Here is a 22,900-nt window from a genome sequence, read left to right on the forward strand (position 1 = left end):
TAAGCAAATTTAAACTGCAGCGTCAAGTTCAGGCTGTCAACATTGAGAAGCACTCATCAGACAACACATGTAACCAAATTCTTCTAAAACCTTGGAATGATCATGTGAAATAGATTCATGTCATCCAAAAAACAGCATTAAAAGAGTTTCCCCTCGGGGATCAATAAAGTATTTCTGATTCTGATTTATCAAACTTTGAAATCAGACACTTGGGTGCATGGATGTGACCTTTCAGTTCATATTTGTAGCAGCACCCAGAGGGAAGGGCCTGATTTAATCTGGACAGGCAGCACTATAAACGTGATGAGACAGAGGTCTTCCTTGACAGCTTTGTAGAGGTGAGTAGATCATTCAGAGGTAATATCTGTAATATCTTTATACTGTAACTGTGATGTTGGGTGCAGATGCCTTTATAACTGCATTAATTGACACTAGGGGTCAGAAGAACTCCACAATAAGCTTCCAGACACACACCTCTGACATAACTTTTAAAAGATATAATCTGATATAATTTAAAAAGGAGTGGTAAATCCAATATCCCCTCCCCTTTTAGCTCTGGTTTGGTATTCACCAACTCCTGAGAAAAATATCTGGCTCTGGTGCTGAGCAGAGAACAGCTACCTGCTGCAGCTGGAAACAAGACCGATGAGAACACTGAGATTGAACAATACAGTACATGTGCCGTGAAACCAAAATGATGAGTTTAAAGACGCTAAAAAGCATCGTAAAGTTGGGTGATAATTCTGCGCAAGCTACTCCTTTTACATTACACAGAGACATTTGAGTCAAGTTGTTAGACTGTAGCCTAATGTTGCACTGTGTCTGCTGGAGGTTTAAATAGGCAATTGTTTGCTTACACATTGGACATATCAGCTCTATAAGACAATAATATGTTAGGGCCAGCGGTGGAAAGTAAAGTACATTTAAGTACAGTATATTTATGTTCAGCATTTCTATTTTATACTTGTACTCCACTACATTTGGAATATATTGTACTTTTTACTGTACTATGTTTATCTGACTGACAGTTTCTAGTTACTGCAGATTATGAGTAAGAAAAACCTATAATAAGCATATAAAATACAATATTATTAAACATTGCATTTAACTACCAATCAGTATATAAAATAGATATTATTATCCACATGTGAATGCATCAGTAATATTTTCTCTGTATGGCAGCTTGTTGTGTAGTTCCTCTGTAAGTAAAGAAATAAAAAATATTGCAACTTTAATCATTGACACAAAAAAATAAAACAGTAGCTTTGCTTCCACCCATATTCTCCATCAGCTGAAAAACATTACACACTTTAGACAGACATAAAATAAGTTCCCACGGTTCTGTAACTAATATGAAAAGCATTGGTTTTGTTTATTACTTTGAATTACAGATATAGTATAAAGCTCAAAAAAGGACAGAGGCAATTTAATAAAATGCAAAACCACAACCACATACTGTATGTTTGTGTACACATGAACCAAACCATGACATGAAAACCAAAGCCAAACACATGACTGCTTCTGTGCTATCATGTGGACTCATGAAAGCAGAACTGAGTGTCCATTTTGGTGCATTCTGAGATGTCAGAGCTTTAGAGCAGCATGTTCCTGCGTCCACAGAGAAGCAAAAACTCCACTTCAATGTTCATTATTTAATATCTCTAAAAACAGAGGCTAAAATCAAATAACCTTAAGACTTAGGCTTCCTTGTATTGTTTAAAAGAGAACTAGACTTCGTCATTTTTCATTCTCCAAAAGTAAGTGTGACTTTTTCCACCAAAGAGTGACTGACGTAGTTTGACTTGGAACTTCCACAAGCCTTCAGAGCCACCAGCACAAAGTTTCTTGGAGAAAAGTTTGGATCGAAGAGAGGAACTAGCTGACTGTCCACACCTGCAGAAAGACGAGGCTTTAGTACAGAGAGCGCAACAGCAGTATATTAAATTTTCGGTGTCGCAGTGTCCAGCGGCTCACCGTTCTCCTGCAGGTAGATCATCCTGTCCAGCAGCACCAGCGTCTCCACCACAGGAGCCAGCAGCAGGGCCAGGCTGAAGTACACCACCACCCTGCCCTGCTGCTTCAACATGGCCTCAACCCGCTCCGGGTCGAGAGGCAACCCGGGAGGCAGGCCTACCCGAGCCAGACCCAGACGGGCATACCTGAGATGGAGCATAGATGTAGACAGAGGAGGACATTGTCATTAATTCTCAAATAGTGGCCTTTATTTACCTCAGCTGCAGTTTTCCTGTTTTACAAACACTATGAAATCCTCCAGTGGCTCAAAGGGCATTATTTCTCCCATTCCTTTGAAACATTTGTAAATTTTCAAAAGTAAAGCAGCAGACTGATGAATATGACATGACTCTGTTGTTGTACTGATATAATTAGTGCTGTTGAAATATACATAATACTGAAGTGATTTATAGAGTACCTACAGGTAATTCCATCTCTCCTCAGTGTTTTTACCAAGCCTTTACTACAATTGCCTTTATATGTTCAAAATATATATAATAAAATGTGGGAATCTCACTGCGTAATTCAAAGAGTTTCCCCTCGGGGATCAATAAAGTATTTCTGATTCTGAATACAAGAGCCAAAATCCAATATGTTTGACTTTAGCGTCCCCTAGTGGTCATATCAAAGAAGACAGTGTGGTGTACAATGAGATGAAGGCGCTAAAGCAACACAAAGACTGCACCAGTCTTCATCCAGAATGGCTCATTTTTCTAAAAACACACAGCCAACACCAGAAAAATGTCATTTTAAAGATGCGACATGCAGTGATTCGAATATTCAACCAGGTCCTTACTTTTAGCTGCTGGTTAAACTGGGTGTTAACTTCAGCGAACCTACTCATTTTTAATTTCCAGTTTGCTGTGTCCACTGGTTCCCAAACTTTTCCAAGTCTTTGATTATAATGAAATAATAAATGTATCAACTTAAAAATGTACACGTCTATATGTAAATACATGCATGTAATTAAATTTAAAGGCACAATAAGTAGGATTTGTCGGTTGCTGTTTGTAAACACACGATTGGCTACAAAGTTGAACACAAAGTTGGCCCCTCCTCCCCAGCTCAATGAGCGAGCGAGAGAGAGAGAGAGAGTGAATGAAGAGAGGGAGCGGCGAGAACAAAGCAGTGAATCAGAAAAATAAAACGTTATTTTCTGATTGTTTCACTGAGGTTACGTTCGAAAGCACAAATAATGTCGCCCACACCTCCGCACAACCCCGCAGGCAGGAGGCAGCTTCATCCTGTCCACCGCGCTCTGCTCTGCCTGTGTGTAGCGCTCAGACCCGACCTATCGCCACACTTCGTTTTAGCGCTGGAGCTACATCTACGACCCAGACAGAGAGCAGAGGAGCGAGACGGAGACAGCGATGTAACCGGCACGCTCACAGCCTGCGCGCTGTTATTGGATCACAATTTCCCAAAGCTCAAGTTGACGTCTTTAAAATGACCAGTCCTAACTCCACAGATATTAAATTTAGATCTAAAACAGAGCTAAACAACAAAATCACATTTGAGAAGCTGACACCACAGATTATTTGACAGTTCTGCTTGATAAATTACTTAAACGAGTGGTTATCAAATGTAAATAACACATCAAGCACAAGAGAAACACAATAATTATTAATTGTTTGGGTTTTTGGACAATTAATACTTTTGGGAATTACCTCTTATGGGCAGCGCAATGTACTGTAACATTAGACCTGTTGAACTTAAAAACTAGTGTAAGTGCCTGGGGGCGTCAGCGTTCACTCACTCTGTAAATGGTAATAAGTGAGCTTTCTTTATGGTCTGGATTCCTGCCCTGCGCAGATCCGGCTTTGTATCCCTGATGAAAGTCTCCAGCGTCGCCCGGTAACAGTGTGTCCTCAGTAACTCACTTTCCTCCCGAAGCCTTCGTACATAGTCCTCAATAGCATGGCACGACCCTTCCCGCGCCTTATAGGACAGCTGATGTCCCGGCAACCCCTGCACCCAGGAGCTCATCGGGTAGCCAAACTCTGCGGGGAGCGATTCCTGGCCTGGTGCTGGGGGAGCGGGTCGCTCTACCAGTCCTGGAGGGGTGGGGTTTTCTTTGGTCGTGATTTTCATGTAGCAACACGCCACAGAGGTGATGCCGCGTACATGTGGGCAGTTGACAAAGTGGCGGAGGAGGGTGGCGCTGAGGTCACCGCAGGCATGGAGACCGGTCAGGACAAAGTCTGGATAGCCATGCTGGCGGTTTTCCTCAGGACATACACCCTCCTGACAGACAGGCTGGACACACGAGCAGCAGTTTTCAGCCGATGGCTCCTCTGCAGACTCGTTCTTGCTCGACTGGTGTTGTGAGTCTGTGGAACCACAAGATGATGAAGTCTGGACCACATGAGGACATCCCTGACGCTCACAGCCCCGCAGTCTCTTTTTGCTGGGTCCGGATGGAGTTGGGGGACTTTCGCTGACGCAATCTGCAGTCCTCAGCTGCTTGATGAAGTCCTCCCATGATTCCTTGGGGTTTACCCAACCGGCAACATGGCGGGGAGAGGACTGTGACACTGGGACCTGAAAAGAGCAGTTCTAGGAAGAAAAATGTTTATAAATTTTGGTGTTGATGGTTTGATATCATCTATAGCAGGACATAAAACTCAAATGAAAAATCCCACTTTAAAGCTGCTATAAACAATATTTTTGTATTAACAATGTATTAAATGACTACTTGTATCGCATTGACAAACCCACGAATACGTATCATCTGCAGTTTCCCCTTTCGACAACCCCTTGAGAATGGGCATAAACGTATTACTTTACAGAAATATTCTAACTATATCTGGTTCACTGTCACAGGACTGTAAATGTTAATAAATAGGTAAGACTAAGAGGCCATACTGCAAAAAAGCTTCAATGTTTGGCTGTCAGGAAGCTTCCAGTGAAGAAATACAAAGCTCTTTGAAAACCAACCTTTGTCTATAGACTAATAGTGTGTAATAAGTTCAGCAAAGCACCAACCTTTTTCTGCTTTTCCTTCTCTAAGGCCCACAGTAACTCTCCGTCAAACTTGGACGCCATAGCAACCAGGGCGTGATCCGCCTCAATTGCAGTCACAGACAGTCCGAGCCCAAAGGACAGGAAACGGGTCAGGTGACCCTGTTTAGAGCAGAGCGGTGGAAAACTCTGTTTAATGTGTGAGGATTTACTGCCCATTAATGTGATGTGCAGATGTGTCTAAATCTTGCTGAAAGTTGATGTGTTAAAATACTAACATATGAGGTCTTAATGTGATAAACACTGCAGCCCAGTATCCTAGGAATGATGTTCATATTGGACGATATCGGAGGGTCACAATTTTACGTTGAAAGCTTGTGGAGGTCAAGGTGGTGCCGCAACGTGTTGGTTGCCTAACCTTATATTTATCTTACTCCATGAAAAGACCCAAAACAACAATGAATGCAAGTGTTGTCTGTGCATCCAAAGCCTGATGTATCTTCTCCCTCTGAGCCACAGAGCTCTGTTGTTGTCCAGAAACTATTAAAAACACATCAGTGAGCCACACTGTTGAACCATGAACACACACACTGTAGTTTATTCTGACTCAGTCCCACACACACCGTCCTGCTGCCCCAAACACTCACTAGAGCACCACATGTGGATTCATCCGCTGCTGAAAATAGTCCCCAACAAATGCACTGTTAACTCCTGTTTGAGTAACGTTTGCTAGAAACTAGTGTCCAGCTGTTTTAGGAAATGACTGAGCTTTTTAAAAAAAAAGAAGATATATATTTATTTGCGAGCTTTATGTATTTTCATGAGATCTGACAATGATAGTAAAAAGAATATAGCATAGTGTCAGCCTTATTTAACCAAGTGTTTTAGTTGCTTAACATCACCATACCTTAAACCTGCAGTGTGGCAATTTTGTCTCCCCCTTCTGGCAGTGAGAGTAATTACACAAACACTGTCACAAGTGCTTATGACTTATGCCTGAGGTATTAAATAACAGTCATAGCCGGGATATTGAGTCTGACTGCTCATTTTGTGAAAATTCATTTGTTTTGGATTTGTTCTCATACAGAGACATTTTGGTTAGACATTCTAGCGTTCATCCAAACATATTTCATTGTAGATTTTTTCTTGTTGTTTTAAGGATGGTTTCTTTGGTGTGTTTGATTTTAAGATGGAAAATGTTTTATAAATATTTTATAATAAATCTTTTATTTTTACTTGCTAAATACCACATCCACAAATGCAAATTCAGTGGTTCTAAACCATTCTTCCCTGTTTTTATGAATGAACTCAATGAACATGAACTTTAAAGCTATGAGGACTGTGCTATTATACGCTACCTTTGTGACCTCGCAGGACTGATATTGGAGCATCTTTGACTGAAGTCGGTGCTGTGATTTAGACCTTTGAATGAAGAGCCTTGTTGTCCTTGGATGCTTTCCTCCCTCTTTGCCTGTACCCCTGGGCCTTATGTTACTGATGCTGTATTTTGTGTGTCTTTCTGTGTCCTATATGTATGGTATTTAATATGGTATACTGTGAAAAACAGAGACATTTACCTGGCGGTGATAGGCTTAATCAGCACTGCGTGAACTCGTTTGGCAAGGGCTTGAATGTAACGGACGTTCATTTATATGTAAAAGTCCTGCACTCCAGCTTTCATCATAGTTTATTTGCCATAACTACAATCTCTCACTACAGTGTTTATACCATAGTTGCCACTCACAGATATTAGGGCTGCACGATATGGTAAAACAATCATATTGCGATTATTTTGACAGATACTATGATTGCAATATGATTCACGATTAGTAAGAATGATCATTTTTGCGTCACAATTTTCATTTTCACTGAAAAAAACTATTAAAATCATGATGATGTGACATTTGTTGGGGTCTGTACCAAACAAATATGTTTTCTTACATCTGGAGAACAAGATGTGTAGGCCGGGGCGTCTCTGCAGCACTGCAGTACTTCATTATAGTGCTGTTTTGTCACACATTTGACCTTTTTGCAAAATTGCAGCTTCTAAGATTTGGATATTGCAGTTAGCCCTATTGCGATTTCAATATTATTTCGATTAATTGCGCAGCTCTAACAGATATTACAGAAAAAAATTAAAAGCGTTGTCATCGAACCTAATCCAGGGTTTTGCAGAATCGTCCAATATCACCGTTATGTCTGGTAATAGGGTTGGAATGATACCTGTCCAGAGCCCACATCCACCACTCTGTTGCAGTCAGTCTGGTCGCAAAGTTGTTTTACCAGCTGGGATTTAAAAAAAGAAACTGATTAAAAACACTGTTAAGAGAAAAACTAGTCCATGTTCTTAAATTTCAACCTACAAATCAGTAACCGTAGCAAATAAGCAATCCCGTACCGCGCCCAGCTTGCAGATCTCATGCTGTTTCTTGGGTTTGACGTGTTTCCTGAATATGTGTCCCAGCAGTGAGCTCTGACTTTGGTTTTCCAGGAACTCCTCGGGCTTCACCGAGCCGGCCGCCCTGCCTCGCTCCCGCCTGCGCTCTCTGGGAAACGCCAGAGAGTGAGCTGTGGCACGGAACGCCAAGAGTGACAGAGGCCACACCGAAGGATATCTGTAATGACACAATCTATGCTTATTGTTTAGATCATAAGGCTGGCAGTATTTGATATTTGTCAACAAATCCCACACATGGCCCATGCTGCCAAACTACAAATTAATTAACAGAAGATATTCAGGGTGTTAGAGAAGACCCCATCCCCATGCTTTTAGCATCTCTACAGATAGACCTCAAATCTACTTTTGTGCTCTATATGAACTGAACGGAGCCTGAGACCCCCGATGAGCCTAGACTAAAAAAATATTCCTTACTCGCTGCAAGACTTTAGAAAAACAAACTTCACTACTGTTTCCTGATAAGAGGGTGAGCAGAAATTCAATGAGGGTCACTATTCCTTTTGAGCTTCAGTTCCTTGTCTTACGTTGATGTTTCCTACCTTACTTTTGATGTGTTTCTTTTGTTTTTGCTTTTTACATTACTGTGGTGGAGTAAGGAGTTGTAAAAGGCTTGATGACTATCCAGTAGTACCTCCTGTCTCCATGTGTAGCATCCAGTAATAGGTCTGCAATCTGTGGATATGACAGATCCTGCAGCACACGCTGCCAGGTGTTGGGTAATGTGTGCCAGAGATCTTCCGTGAAGAACTCCTGTAGGAGAATAACAAAGTGACAGTTAGTAGAGAAACTACGAAATGATGGGACGTGAATCCAAACAACGATGAGACTTCATGTCGGGAGCAAATCAACAGTCTTGCAGAGCGGTGCACAGAGAACAACCTGCTGCTCAGCGTCGGCAAAACCAAGGAGCTGATCGTTGATTTTAGGAAAAAGGAGGCAAAGACACACACCAATGTCTACATCAGTGGAGCTGAGGTGGAGCAGGTGAATAGTTTTAGGTTCATGGAAATCAGCATCACAGAGGGCCTATCATGGTCCTCTCACATTTCCACCCTGTGGCTCAGAAACGGCTGTATTTCTTAAGCAAACTTAAGAAGGCAAACTTTTACAGAGGAGCAATAGAAAGCATCCTGACTGGAAACATCTCAAACTGGCACGAGATGTGCACGGCCCAGCACAGGAGGGGTCTGCAGCGGGTGATCGTGCTCAGATCACTGGTACCTACTAAGCATCAGTGATAACAGTGAGATGAGCCCAAAGGATAGTAAAGGACAGCACCCACCTTTTCATTTCTATGACTTATTATTTATTGACTGATGTACTATATATATTAATAGCATAAAAGGGAACTACAAAACAAAATCTCATTTAACAACCATGTGTTGTAAAATGATCAATACATCTATCTTGTATGATTAGTGGACACAAAGTCTAGCTATAAATGTACACAATAACATAAGTATGCAATAACACTTTGTTGTCAGGGAAACTTAAGTTGCCATGGCAGAGTGATTTAAAAAAAAAATTTTTTTTTTTTCAAAACACAACAAAATGTACTCATCTGTCATAGCTAGGTTAAATCAAGGTGGCAAACTGTAACAGAAGTCAGTCATCAATACGCACGATTATATAGGAGTCGGATACATGGCTGTACTGAGACAAGAAAGTGGTGAGTCTTTTGGCCAGCTCTCGCTGCTGTTCTTCTGGACGGCTGGATGTAAACATCTCCTCATGCTGACCGGTTAAGTTAACTGACATGGGACTTGAAGGCGAGCTAATGCTAACACAAGTTAGCTTGGTCATGCTACGTTATTATTATTATTATTTTTTTTACATTTAAGACGAAGTGTGTCTAAAATAACCAGACAGTTACTAATTAGCACAGTACTTAAAATCGACATTTATAACGTAAATCCCGAGCTTCTTATTTCACAAATGCTTGTTGCGTTCAGCCACTAAGCTAGCTAACTAGCTAACTAGCTAGCTAGCGTTAACTGCTTTCACACGTAGAATGCCGATGCGTTCAGGTGCTTCTCGTAAATTCGGTCAAACAGGTCGGCGCCCACACGTTACCGAGAAGTAACGTTAGAAGTAGTCCAGCTACTTTCAATAAAGTCCCGCAAATTAAGAAGCTATGTAGCCAGACTGTCTTCGGTGGCAATTTTTGGGATGTTTTTATTGATCCAGTGGGCTGCGGCGAGTGAATATTTAACGTTTCATTTAGGTTATTGTTGAATATGTCAGTTTTTAAATTTATTGTGATTGTCCTCGATAGACGTTATTGATATAATTACGTCCCACGAAATTAAGTCAAAATTCTGTCATGTGAGACGTAGGCGTCTAAGTTAACACTACTAACGCTATGGTACAACTAACTAACCTAATTATTTTATTATTATATTTATATTACCGACTTTCTGACTTTACCCGAATGCAGCATGACCCGGATATTGATAGTTGTTGGGTTTTTTTTTAAAACCCGGATATTGATAGTTTTTTTTTTAAATTTTTAAATTTTTTCAATTAAACATTCAATATTTCAAGTAGAGCAGGTCGAACAATTGCACAAAAATGAAACCAAGAACAAAGAAAGCCATAATTACAGAGTTACAGGGTTCAAAGAAAGAGCATCCAAATTATTACATAGCCAAAGTGCATTCTTAGATTTACAAAAATTCAAAGACTCTTTTAAAGATGACATATCATGAAGGATATTGATAGTTTGCTGAGAGGTGTGGTACTGGATGGTCTAAGGTGTTTGAGGGGTAGAGAGTGGGGAGCAAGCAGGATCTCTTTGAAAACTATATATTGGATTAATCAGGGCAGTTCTAGACTGTGGCTGCATAATTTACCAATCTGCATCAAAAACGTCATTAAAGAAGTTGGATACAATTTAATATCAGGCCTTGAGACTCTGCTGTGGTGCCACAAAAACTACCCCAGTATCAGCCTTGCAGGTGGAAATGAACAAAATGCAACTGGAAATCAGAAGAACCCAATTAGCGCTAACATGCTGGGCAAACTTAAAGGGCCACCAGGAGAATCACCCTACTCAGAAGGTGTTAAAACCACGCCACGAGAAAGAAAAACGACAGATCAAGAGCTTCGGCTGGACGATAGGAAGTACAGCTAATGGAATAGGGATAGGGGATATAATGTTAAGCCCCACTATAGTGTTCTCCGTTGTCCCACCTTGGGTATTAGGAGAGATAGTGGTGGACCTGTGCCTTTTAGAGTGGAAGAAAGAGAGAAATATAGATAGGAACCAAGTTAACAGATATATAGAGGGAAATTACTCTGAGTATATTAAAATATCCACTGACGCATCAAAAGTAGTTAATAATAGAGTAGGAGTTACATTCATAATCCCAGATTTAAATGTCGTGTCAAATTACCAGACAAAGTTTTAATAGGTTCAGGTTCTAGTAGTGGGTTAACCAGGTTCACGAGTTTACAGGCAGAAGCAAGACAGGACCTCATGCTGGAAATAGCTCAAACTATCTTCAGAATTACTAAAGCAGGAGTAATAGAGAAATCCATCTGGATTCCAGCACACATAGGGGTAGAGGGAAATGAACTGGCAGGCAAATATGCAAAAGATGCAACTAAGAAAGTAAATATGACGTAAGGAAGGCTGAAGTTGAAAGCATAATCAAAGTAGAAATGAAAAAGAAATGGCAGGAAATTTGGAACAGGGAAACGAAAGGTAGACGTTACTGTAGTATTCAAAAGGAAATAGGAGAAATGAGGGAAACCAGTAGAACAAAAAAGACAATTAGAGATTAGAAAAGACATTATCTCGAGGATGAGGTTTGGGCAAACTGGTCTTAACAGCACACTGAAGATAACGGGTAAACATGGGACTGGTCTGTGTGAGTACTGTAACATACAGGAAACTGTAGAACATGTAATTATCAGCTGTCCGAGGTACGTGCAGGAAAGGCAGATGCTAAAAAACAAACTGGGAAGAGGTCGCATCAAGTTACAGGAGTTACTTCAGTTGAACTCCGGGCGTGTGGGCTACAGGGCAGTATTTAGGTTTTAGAAAAAGACGGGACTTACAAGAAGAATATAGGGAAGGCATAAGACCGTTCTGATCCACACTCCATTTCAGAAGGTGGCGGTAAAGCACCAAAAGCTGTTTGCCAACTGCCATAAAACTATATAGAATCTATATAGAATTCAAATGATGGGGCTAAACATGACATTTGGATGGATACCAGCCCATATAGGAATCAAAGGAAATGAAATAGCTGACAAGTGTGCAAAAGAAGCCACAAAAACGAATCACACTGACATTACAGTGGCCCTTCGTAAAACAAAAATGAAAACCAAAGGAAAGTAGGTGTGATGAGGAAAACGGGGAGAACCAGGAAAGAGGAAACAATAATATCCAGGCTACATTTTGGTCATACAGGATTAAACAATACAAGTATTCAGCGCTTCCCGTTTTCCACATTTTGTTATGTTAAAGCCTTATTCCAAACTGGATTAAATTCATTATTTTCCTCAAAATTCTACAAACAATACCCCGTAATGACAACGTGAAAGAAGTTTGTTTGAAATCTTTGCAAATGTATTAAAAACGAAAAAAATCACATGTACATAAGTGTTCACAGCCTTTGCCATGACACTCAAAGCTGAGCTCAGGTGCTTCCTGTTTCCACTGATCATCCTTGAGACGTTTCTACAGCTTGACTGGAGTCCACCTGTGGTAAATTCAGTTGATTGGAGATGATTTTGGAAAGGCACACACCTGTCTATATAAAAGGTCCCACAGCTAACAGTGCATGTCAGAGCACAAACCAAGCTATGAAGTCCAAGGACTTGTCTGTAGACTTCAGAGACAGGATTGAATCGAGGCACAGATCTGGGGAAGGGTACAGAAAAATGTCTGCAGCATTGAAGGTCCCAGTGAGCACAGCGGCCTCCATCATCTGTAGATGGAAGAAGTTTGGAACCACCAGGACTCTTCCTAGAGCCGGCCATCCGGCCAAACTGAGCGATCGGGGGAGAAGGGCCTCAGGGAGGTGACCAAGAACCAGATGGTCTCTCTGACGGAGCTCCAGCGTTTCTCTGTGGAGAGCGGAGAGCACTCTACCAGTCAGGCCTGCATGGTGGAGGGGCCAGACGGAGGCCCCTCCTCAGTAAAAGGCACATGACGGCCTGCCTGGAGTTTACCAAAAGGCACCTGAAGGACTCTCAGACCATGAGAAACAAAACTCTCTGGTCTGATGAAACACAGACTGAACTCTCTGGCCTGAATGGCAAGCGTCATGTCTGGAGGAAACCAGGCACCATGACCTGGCCAGGACCATCCCTACAGTGAAGCATGGTGGTGGCAGCATCGCGCTGTGGGAATGTTTTTTCAGCGGCAGGAACTAGGAGACCAGTCAGGATCGAGGGAAAGACGAATGCAGCAATGTACAGAGACATCCCTGATAACCTGCTCCAGAGCGCTCTGGACCTCAGACTGGGGCCAAGGCTCATCTTCCAACAGGACGACGACCCTAAGCCCACAGCCAAGCTAACAAAGGAGTGGCTACGGGAACTCTGTGAATGGCCCTGAGTGGCCCAGACTTGAACCCGACTGAACATCTCTGGAGAGATCGGAACATGGCTGTGCACCGACACTCCCCATCCAACCTGATGGAGCTTCAGAGGTCCTGCAAAGAAGAATGGGAGAAACTGCCCAAAAAATGGGTGTGCCAAGCTTGTAGCATCATACTAAAAAAGATTTAAGGCTGTAACTGGTGCCAAAGGTGCTTCAACAAAGTATTGAGCAAAGGCTGTGAATACTTATGTACTTTTTTTTTTTTTAAATTATTTTTTAAATAAATTTGCAAAGATTTCAAACTTCTTTCACCTTGTCATTATGGGGTATTGTTTGTAGATTTTTGATGAAAATAATGCCTTTAAACCAGTTTGGAATAAGGCCGTAACCTAACAAAATGTGGAAAAACCGAAGCGCTGTGAATACTTTCTGGATGCACTGTCCGTTATGTAAAATAGGAATTAATAATACAGGAAGATGTGTGTTCTGTCTTCAAGAAGAAACTTTAGAACATGTTATGATTTACTGTCCAAAATATGATGCTGAGAGAAGAGAACTGACACTGAACCTTAAAGAAAATAAAGATGAGATTTGATCTGAGAACTTTTACAAAGAAGTTCTAGAGAGAAGTGTTGTTTCATTGTCTTAGAACAAACTTGATAAAACGAATACAACTATGGTGTTTTTTTTTTAAATTTTTATCAGTATATTTTCTTTTATTTAATCATTAATGAATGTATAGTCGCGATCCACACTCCAGTCCAGTTGGTGGCGGTAATGCACCGGAACGTCGGCTGCTAACCGCCATTAAACTTCACGAAGAAGACGCCGCTGACGCGTGTGGTCCGCTAGTTTGCTGAAGGTCTGGTTTTATATTTCAGAAAGTGTTTTTTTCCCCCCCCAGATATTTCATAAGGAATATGTCCGTATCAATCTAGATGTTAATAAACACACACAGACGAATTTTCAATTTATAGGCAATCATATCGATCAATCGATAGCCACGGAATTAGCACAGTACAGCTCAGGTAGCGGTAGCGAGCTAACGTCCGCTAACGTCAAAAGCGAATGCTTTAACTCTTAAATATTTTACATTTCTGATCTGATTAGGACATTAGATGTGGAGTCCGCGTGTTTGTACATTTTCTTGTCAGTAGCTTGTAAACCACGTGCACAGTAGTGTGGAAGACGAAGCCAGTGTAGTTTGTTTCATGTCCCATAAAGCCAAATTAGTCAGGTTATAACCACACATTTAGGTAAATGCACATATTGTACGTTGTGTGTGTGTGTGTGTGTGTGTGTGTAGGTGTATATATTCTAATTTGAATGTATATGTATGTTTGTGTGTGTGTGTAGGTGTATATATATATTCTAATTTTAATGCATATGTATGTGTGTGTGTGTGTAGGTATATATATTCTAATTTTAATGTGTGTGTGTGTAGGTATATATATTCTAATTTTAATGCATATATGTCCTGTGTGTGTATCGTGAAGGGGGCTACAACTTTCATTTGATTGTGCACCCTGTGTTGGAAAATGACAAATAAATGAACCTTGAAGTGTCCCTCTTAAAGTCTTGCTTTAGCTTGCAGGTCCGTGCACGTAGGTTATGTAGAAGTTATGCATTGAAGTCCTGCAAATCGTTGATAACGTTGCGTTTGTCTTGCAGGATGACACATTTAAACTGGTTTCAGCTGATACAAACTGGACTACAAAGGGTGAAGACCTGTTGAGGAGGTGAAAATAAGCAGATCTGCACCGTAGTTGTGTGTGAAAGTGCATTGAGGAAACATTGCTATTGACTTCTGCTGGACTGCGACCGTAACCATGTCGAACATTACGATCAACGTGTGCACTTCCGATGACACTGCAGAGAGGAGAACTCCAGCAGGAAACCGAAAGAGGAAAAACAAGTGGTTTCATAAAAAGATGCAGTATTTAGAGCAAAATGGCTACGTGGAATCTAAACCTAAATACAACCACAAAATGGGACCGTCCAGACAAGCTCCCCCACCACGCCCAAATGGAGCATCCACAAAGCATCCATCGCTTCCAACTACTACACCCAATAAAAGTTTACCTCGTCCCAGCAGCACAGCCGGCGCTTCACACTGTAGCTCCCAGCCTTCGACATCCGCACGCAGCCTGCCTGCCTTCACGGCCCCTGCGAACATCAGAGGCCGTCATGAAAAGCCAAATGGACCTGCGAACACGAAATCAACCACCATTACGCCCAGACCCTCAGTATCTGTCAGCCATAAACCCACTGCCACGCAAACATCGGCAGGAATCCCCACAAAGTACCTCGCTTTTGACTGTGAGATGGTTGGTACAGGACCAAAGGGGAGCATCAGCCAGCTCGCACGCTGCAGTATAGTGTCCTACGAAGGAGACGTGGTTTACGATAAATTCATCAAGCCCTCCGTGCCCGTCACTGACTACCGCACCCGATGGAGCGGCGTCCGGCGCAGTGACCTCGTCAATGCCACGCCGTACTTGGAGGCCAGGAAGGAGGTAAGGAAATCGCTGGCAACAGGTAGCTGTTTGATTGTACAAGTGTGTTTTCTCTGTTACGTCGGTCACCTCGTAGCACTTTTCCACTGCAGAAACAAAGCGAAATGCAACGCAACATGTAGCCGTTGTCAGCTTTTGATTGTTAATTCAAGTTCCAGGTGCTTTCAGGGGTTGCCGGCAGTAATGTGTCTAGGGCTGCAATTGACAATCATTTTCATTATCAATTAATCTGGCAATAATTTTTTTCGATTAATGATATCTTGTATATCTAAAATATAATAAATAATACCTAGATAAGAGGTGGGGGTAACATTTGTTTTAATATTAATGTCAACCCAATTAACTTTGCAAAGCCAGTACCAAAAGGAAGTGTGTGTCATTAATGTGAATTTCCACACGCTGCAGAGTTTCTCTTGGCGCTGTTGTTTCTTGCTCTGTCCTTCTCTGTTTAACTTTGCATCTGTATTTTTGTCTTGTGGGACAAACTTCATCATGTTTTATTCAGAATTGTGCTGCATTAGGTAACAAAGCACACAGGGTTAGGCTTGCATGCTAATATTTTCAGTCTTTCAGTGTTGTCCACTGCCAAAATATTAGGTTCCTTGTTGAATGCAGCCGGGATATTCTGTTTGTTTGTTTTTTGTTAAAGTGAAATTATTGTTCATTTGTCTTTTTTTGTGTTTGAATTCTCAGTTTACAGGCAGATTTATGAATAGATCAGATGTATCAACAGTCTTTTTACTATGAAAAAGAATTAAAACTTCAGTTGGCCAGAGCAGCCTTGGTTTGGCTAACTCAAGTTTGACACAACTTTAAACTGTCCTTTGGGAAATATGTCCATCTGTCACAGTCCAATAGTAGTTGTAGGTCTTTTAAAACATCAGTTGAACTCTTCAACACATTTTCACTCAACACTAGTGAGCATTCGAGGTCTGGTCTGGTAATTTCATTTCAATTTGAATTTGGCAGTTTGCACTGTATGAACCTAATAAAGTTCAGTGAGTGAATGTCTTGTTGGCAGATACTGAGGCTGCTCATGGGGAAGGTGGTGATTGGCCACGCCGTCCACAATGACTTCAAGGTCCTCGGTTACTCTCACCCCGGTGTCTTGACCAGAGACACGTCTCGAATCCCTCTGCTCAACCTGAAGGCCGGCTTTGCCGTCAACGAGCATGCCTCGCTGAAGAGACTCACCAAGGCCATCTTCAACCGTGACATCCAGGTAGTTGTACTGTAGTTCTACTGTACAGAGGTGTTGTTAGATTCCAACTTTTTAAACCTTTAAGACTTTTAAGTAGATATGATATGCACATTTCAATCGTCACAGCAGCAGCAACTGATTATCACAGTGGTAAGAACAAATTTAAATCACCCGGTGTAGTCTCTAGCACCTTGTTACACAAAATGTGATGGCAGTTTAACATGTTGGTCTCATGTCCGAATAAGCGTCCAAGCCACTTTTATGGAAAAGTCACGACGGCAGTTTCACTGGTTCGGACCTAGTAAAAGTCAGAATTGATCGATCGATTGATTAATGTAAAGGCCCCAGCAGCACAACATTAAATACAAACAGGTGGGGGCTCAAATGCACCTTTTGCATGTTATTAAGATCACAATAGTGTATTTATTACCTAATTTTTATTGCTTATGCACAAAGAACAATAAATTAGCTTAATAAACCACAAAACACTGTGAATGAACCAATTTTAAGTTGTTGTTGAGATTCTTCTCATATCACATCAGCCTGTAAAAAGGATTTTTTCCCCTTGTGGCAAAAGATCGGCACTCATTCTGTACATTCCCTCATTCATTGATGAATGGGTGAATGTCCAGCAAAAGGCTTTACACAGTCTTGTCGGCTTGTGCACGGTCTGACTATAAGTTAGGCAGCAGAATTTGCTATCCAAGAAATTCTGAAACTGATGAGTATATTTATTAGTGGATATACTGTGAGAAGTGGGGGCAAGCTCCCAATTAATTAAGCATTCAGCAGCAAAAAAGTTTTCAAATCCAGCACAGATGCAGCTTGTGAGAAACCCACACGATGCATTGCAAGTCTCTCCTTACTGTTCTTGTCACGAATAAAGCGATACGGAACATTTACATAACGGACACCTATGTCTGAATGACAAAGAGCCAATACTTTACTAGAGAGATGAAGCCTGCAGTGTTATGTGTTCCATGTCTGAAAAGGGCTTTTTGTCAGTGTGAAAATTTGCGGGCCACAAAAGTGATATCAGTTCGTAACACCCAGCACAAATATCAACCACACAAGTGGCTGGAACGCATTTCTGTCGTTAAAGGAGTCAGAAGGCAATGACAGATATAAACTGCAGCTTAGCTGAAGTGTTAATGTTATCGTGATTTAGAAATGTCTCCAATGTGACGTCAGACTTGTCCTCTCTTGTGTCCTCAGATTGGGAAGAAGGGTCACTCTTCTGTGGAGGATGCCAGAGCCACTATGGAGCTTTACAAAGTGGTGGAGGAGGAGTGGGAGAGGCAGCTGGCCTCCAAATCACAGGCCAGTTAGTGCCAGGTTTAAAGAGAAAGACAACATGGAAGTAAACTTTAAATAAAGTTTTAAATTGACATTTGGTGTGGCAGGTATGTGGTTTGGACCGACTGCTAACCAGGCCCTGGTTACAGGATCAACCCCTTCTGCTGTCCTGTTGACATGTGAATGGAGATACCAGGGAAACTGCACCTGCTCATTCAGTGTACTGGATAAGCTTCTACCAGCTGCCCGAAATTTAAAACTGTAATATTATCATGGGAGAAGAATACAGTAACAGTTGCATTCTTTCTCAGGGTTTGCATTGTGGTTAAAAGGTGCTCCTGCCACTAGGGTGCAGTCACGTTTTCATTCCAGCATCATTGAAACAGCGTTTCAGTGATGTACAAACAATTGGTTTTAAGGTAAGGAATCAAATCTGCAGATCCGCTGTTCCAGGACAACATTCAGCCCAGAGTCATGCTTACACCACTGTGGTGTATATTCATCTTCTCGCCATTTGAGCATGGATGATAAAGACATTTTAAGTCTCACTAAATTGCCACTAAGCTCTGTCACGTGTCAGTTTTTTTTTTTTTTTATCATTTGAATTGTCTTTAAGTGAAAAATTGAGACAAAATACTGTCCTATTGTTCAGCTTCCACCAGCCAATGATGTTCTTTACGTAGAGGTAGCCAGGGTTTTAGAAAGAGGCCTGAATTTCAAAATAAAGGTTGATGGCAGAATATTTCAACATCTGATTTCCGCTCAAATTTAAAGTTACACATGGTAATGGATTGCCAATATGCCCCATACCCCCCAAAATATAGGACATGACCTCTGTGTCCTCAATGGTAGCTACAACCCTGATGTTCTTCAGATCTCTCCTTGCACAGACTGTCTACTTCCTGATACTAAAACTACTTGTCGCAGCTGCTCACAAAACCAGTGTCCAGTTGTTTATCTGACCTCTTTCCAGTCAGGTTTTTGGAATATAGAGGTGCTTACTTTTAGAGTTCATACAGTTTCCTATGCAATGCCAGATGAGTTCAGTTGTCTACTGTAGATTCAGCTCGGTACTTCAATAAATCATCACCACAGTCATTTTGAGAATAATTACTCCAGGTAATCTGGTCTGATGCTTAAGTGCACGAGCATTTAACTTTTACCTTTGCAACTTCATTCAGTTCCACTGTTTATGGTGCGTGTCATCTTCATGTCACATTAGCTTGGAGCTAGACAATACACTCAGCTGACAGTTTATTGTACTGAGAGGTGTTTCTAATACTTTGTCTTCCCCATTTATATCAACACAAACCACAGCCTCAAATATGACCATGAATCAATCAATACCTCTCTAAACAGTTTCAACAAAAACTGAACATCATAACCTTCATGAAGGTAGGATTTATTGCACTTTGGTTTAAAGTACTTTAAATGTGTATTTTCTTGTTGTTAAAGGCTGGATTCTGACATGTCTCTGCTGAGTGAAATGAACAATGAATACTCTTGTTTGGTCATCTTATCCACATTAGTAATGACTTTTTTCTTCTTGAAAATGATCTTGTGTGCAAATTTCTTCTGAGTGTACCAGTGCTCTGTCTTTATTTAAGGCGATAGATGTTGCATATAACTGTATCATCAAAGTCCAAAAACAAGATATTTAACTGACTACATCAGCATTGTTGATATTGCTTTAGCAGATTTTGCTTGTTGACTTTGAGATTTTGAAAATGAGAAATGTCCACGTATTAAACCTCAAAACCTTTTTGTTACTGTCCGAAATGTGTCCGTAGAAACTATCAAGTACTGAAATCTGACATTGAATTTCTTGACTTTCTTTAATCAGTTGTTGATTTAAATCTGTTTAAATCAGCCAGTTTATTTAGGCAATGTTCTTGCACAGCTGGTTGCATTTAACGTTTGTGAAATGAAAAGTAAAGTTTTGCAGAAAGAAGACTAAGTCTGCAGCCCTGCCAGCAGCTCTGTGAGGTTGCACCTAGACACAGCTTTGCTTTGAGCTAAATGCTAACATGCTGATGAGTTATAATGTTTAACATGTTCACCATCTTAGTGTAATGTGTTAGCATGCTAACATTAGCACTAAACTCAAAGAACAGCTGAGGCTGATGGGAATGTTATTAGGATAAGTGAAAACTTTGACATGCTGGTGGCGCTAGAGGAAAAGTCTTTAGGATACATCCCCCGGGAACCATCAGTGTCCCAGAAATCAGTCCAATAGTTGTAGAGATACTTAATTAAAAGCTAAATTCTCAGCCTCATGGTGGCACCAGAGGATCACCAAAACCATTAGGATTCATCGTCTGAGGAGCCTGAATGCATGTACAAAATTTCATTCAAATATTTCAGTCTGCACCAAAGTGGTGGACCGACATCGTCACCCCTAAAGCCACGTCATTCGCGTGGCTAAAAAACGTCCATCTTCTTTCCTGGTATTGTTTTTGTATCGATACCAAAACTCTGCGTATCGTTTCAGCACTAGCAGTGCGACATTTTCAAGAAACCCAGCTGTACTTGAAAGGTTTTTGATCAGTATAAGAAACATTTAGGGATCTCTCATCAAAAGATTTCAAAAATTTGACAGAACAGACAAATGTTTGATTTGACAAACCAGGCTACGGCTACGTTATCGAGCTTGCTCTCAGACCAGACACCAGTGGCCGTCTTGCACACTGGTGTAAACATGCAGTTCTTCCAGTCTCACACTGCTCCACTTTCTGTGTCCTCTGGCAAGTGTTTGTCCTTAAAGGTGAGTGATCAGCACTATTTCCCTGCTGTGAATTCAACACCAGCTCATTAATTATACAGCATGCCATCCTTCCTGAAAAAGCCACACCAGACACAACTGCTGGCACAGAGAAGCTCCTTAAAGAGGAAGAGACAGACCAAACCTCACGGGCAACACTCTAAAGCAAGTGTTTGTGTAAGATTAGAGTGCATCTGTGCAGGCTTGGTGTTTGTTGGAAAAGATATGAATTCGACAATATCCTGCCCGAGTTTCTATCATGGAGCAAGTGAGAGGTGTCCTGAGGTAAAGACAAGTCCTGTGTCTGTTCTTTGTCTGCTGACCAAACAGGCAGCTGAAAACCCCTCAGTGTCACCACAAAGGATGCCAAAGCATCTGATGGTCACAGTCTAAGTAGCTGGCAAAGGAGGCAGTGGAATCTCCTGTGCTAGGAATTCTTTAGCTGTGAAACCTCCACAGTGTTTTAGGTGCTCAATAGAAGACATGAATAAACTGCACAGTAGAAATCTGGAACCACAGTCGAAAAGTAGTCTGCTTAAGATAATTAAAAGCCTTTGTTAACATGCAAAGGCCAAGTCAATAAAGGCTTTGAATCTACTGAATGTGCAGCTTCTTTCCCCTGTTTAATGATTTTATAGCAGTACTGTAAAAAAATTAAAATATGAAACAACATTTTCTCACTTAAAGAATCATCTCTGTGCCCCAAAAAGCATTTTCCCCATATACCACCATTGTAAAAGAGGCTGCAGACGAGCTCAGTTATTAATCTTTGCATCGTATTCTGAATTTTTACACCATGAATGTTTTATATTTGTAAAACTTTCCCAGACCCTAGAAAAACTATTTTTATGTGCATGACTTTTATGTGCCAGCAGGAGAAACACTAACGAGCATGTGCAGTGAGCCGCACAACGCGGAAACCATCTTTCAGTCCAGTATTCAGTTCTTATAACACATCCGGGATCAAGCCCCGCTTTCTTTCACACCTCTGCACACTTGGCTAATTGCTGCATAAAGTGGACGTGATTGTCAGATTGTCCATTTTGGAAAGTTACAAAAATCGTCAAACACACACCCTCCCAATTCAGCCTTCAGAAAGGGGGTTTCAGTTGCTGTTAGACGATCAGACACACTTCATTTGAAGCAAACTGGAGGCCTTTAGTCATCATGTGAAGCCCTTCACTCACCAAGTAACCCCGGACTTCTTAAGCTTTTGGGTTTCAGACAAAAAAATATTGCAAAGCAACATGTGATTTAATCCATTCCCTAGTCTCGATGATCCCATACTGGTTCTCCCTCCTAAGTCTCCTTGTGCATGGGCAATAATGTGAATAATTTGATTTTATGCCCTGTTGTTAGCTCAGTGAGTAAAAGCCAGAGCTTTAAAACCAAAAGAGGCTTTGGATTTTTCTTCTGTGGGTGTGTTGAGTTTAATATGCTAAAAACAAGATTTCCACCTTCGTATTTGAGGCTGAACAACAAATGAAAATGAGAAATATCTCTCGGCTTGCTGATCCTTTTTATAATTTAGACTTTTGTTAAATGTACTTCCATATTATTGATTTAAATACTATTCTCAACATTTGAAATTAAAAAAGATTAAGTGTTCACCTGCTGTATTAATAAGGATTTGAAATACATGAAAGAGCACCGTTAGTCTCATTAGGCAATACAATATGGATTTTATGGATTTTATTACCCCCTGGGTCATGTTATTGGGAGGTGGACTCTGCAGATTACCCTTTCCACACACACATCTCACACCGCAGATATTAGTCATGGCCCAGCATCAGCCACATGTGCATAATTCGTTTTTTATTACTCACTGCCAAGCCATCAGGAATTTGTCCATTTTGCACATTGCCAGTTAACCTTACATACAGTATACAGCACATCCACTGAGCACAGTGTGGGTCGGTAGCAGGATCAGCACATGTGGAAGCATAAAGGATTTTACACTGTCGTGTAAAAAAAGGAGGAAATAGAAGTCTGTGGAACAAATAATGTTGTCTTTCTGGGAGACTAGCTGGATTTACTAAAACGATTTTAAAATTTAGGAATAGAAAGCATCGAATGACTAATTCTGCCATGTGGTTTATGGTTTTTGTCGTAGTAGATTCATCCTGCTCGACCAAATACG

General features: G+C 41.1%; 2 protein-coding genes across 5 annotated transcripts; one reads left to right on the top strand and one right to left on the bottom strand.

Annotated features, from left to right (window-relative positions):
• Positions 1 to 1,348: 1,348 nt before the first annotated feature.
• On the bottom strand, positions 1,349 to 9,457 carry mettl25b (methyltransferase like 25B). Its single transcript, XM_044207004.1, has 8 exons — positions 9,056 to 9,457; positions 8,064 to 8,182; positions 7,373 to 7,589; positions 7,198 to 7,260; positions 4,999 to 5,136; positions 3,770 to 4,569; positions 1,975 to 2,159; positions 1,349 to 1,893 (listed from the first exon to the last, which is right to left on the bottom strand). The coding sequence occupies exons 1-8, from the start codon at positions 9,233 to 9,235 to the stop codon at positions 1,745 to 1,747; spliced, it is 1,851 nt and encodes a 616-aa protein (XP_044062939.1). The 5' UTR covers positions 9,236 to 9,457; the 3' UTR covers positions 1,349 to 1,744.
• Positions 8,949 to 19,773, top strand: isg20l2 (interferon stimulated exonuclease gene 20-like 2). Of its 4 annotated transcripts, none has more exons than XM_044207007.1 (4): positions 8,949 to 9,101; positions 14,658 to 15,502; positions 16,524 to 16,727; positions 17,919 to 19,773. In XM_044207007.1, exons 2-4 carry the CDS (start codon positions 14,816 to 14,818, stop codon positions 18,030 to 18,032), a joined length of 1,005 nt encoding a protein of 334 aa, XP_044062942.1. In that variant the 5' UTR covers positions 8,949 to 9,101; positions 14,658 to 14,815; the 3' UTR covers positions 18,033 to 19,773. The 4 variants fall into 4 exon arrangements, with proteins under 4 accessions (XP_044062942.1, XP_044062945.1, XP_044062943.1 ...); XM_044207010.1 differs by having other exon boundaries at positions 16,524 to 16,724; XM_044207008.1 differs by lacking the exon at positions 8,949 to 9,101 and adding an exon at positions 13,749 to 13,848.
• Positions 19,774 to 22,900: the final 3,127 nt, after the last annotated feature.

The sequence above is a fragment of the Siniperca chuatsi genome, linkage group LG9, assembly GCF_020085105.1.
Source record: "Siniperca chuatsi isolate FFG_IHB_CAS linkage group LG9, ASM2008510v1, whole genome shotgun sequence".
Classification (NCBI taxonomy): domain Eukaryota; kingdom Metazoa; phylum Chordata; class Actinopteri; order Centrarchiformes; family Sinipercidae; genus Siniperca; species Siniperca chuatsi.

Coding starts and splice junctions, on each gene's coding strand:
- mettl25b (XM_044207004.1), bottom strand. CDS start 9,235: ATGACCAAGCTAACTTGTGTTAGCATTAGCTCGCCTTCAAGTCCCATG. Junction 8,183..9,055: donor TATCCGACTCCTATATAATC/GTGCGTATTGAT, acceptor ATTCTCCTACAG/GAGTTCTTCACGGAAGATCT. Junction 7,261..7,372: donor AGATCTGCAAGCTGGGCGCG/GTACGGGATTGC, acceptor TTTAAATCCCAG/CTGGTAAAACAACTTTGCGA.
- isg20l2 (XM_044207007.1), top strand. CDS start 14,816: ATGTCGAACATTACGATCAACGTGTGCACTTCCGATGACACTGCAGAG. Junction 15,503..16,523: donor ACTTGGAGGCCAGGAAGGAG/GTAAGGAAATCG, acceptor TCTTGTTGGCAG/ATACTGAGGCTGCTCATGGG. Junction 16,728..17,918: donor TCAACCGTGACATCCAGGTA/GTTGTACTGTAG, acceptor TTGTGTCCTCAG/ATTGGGAAGAAGGGTCACTC.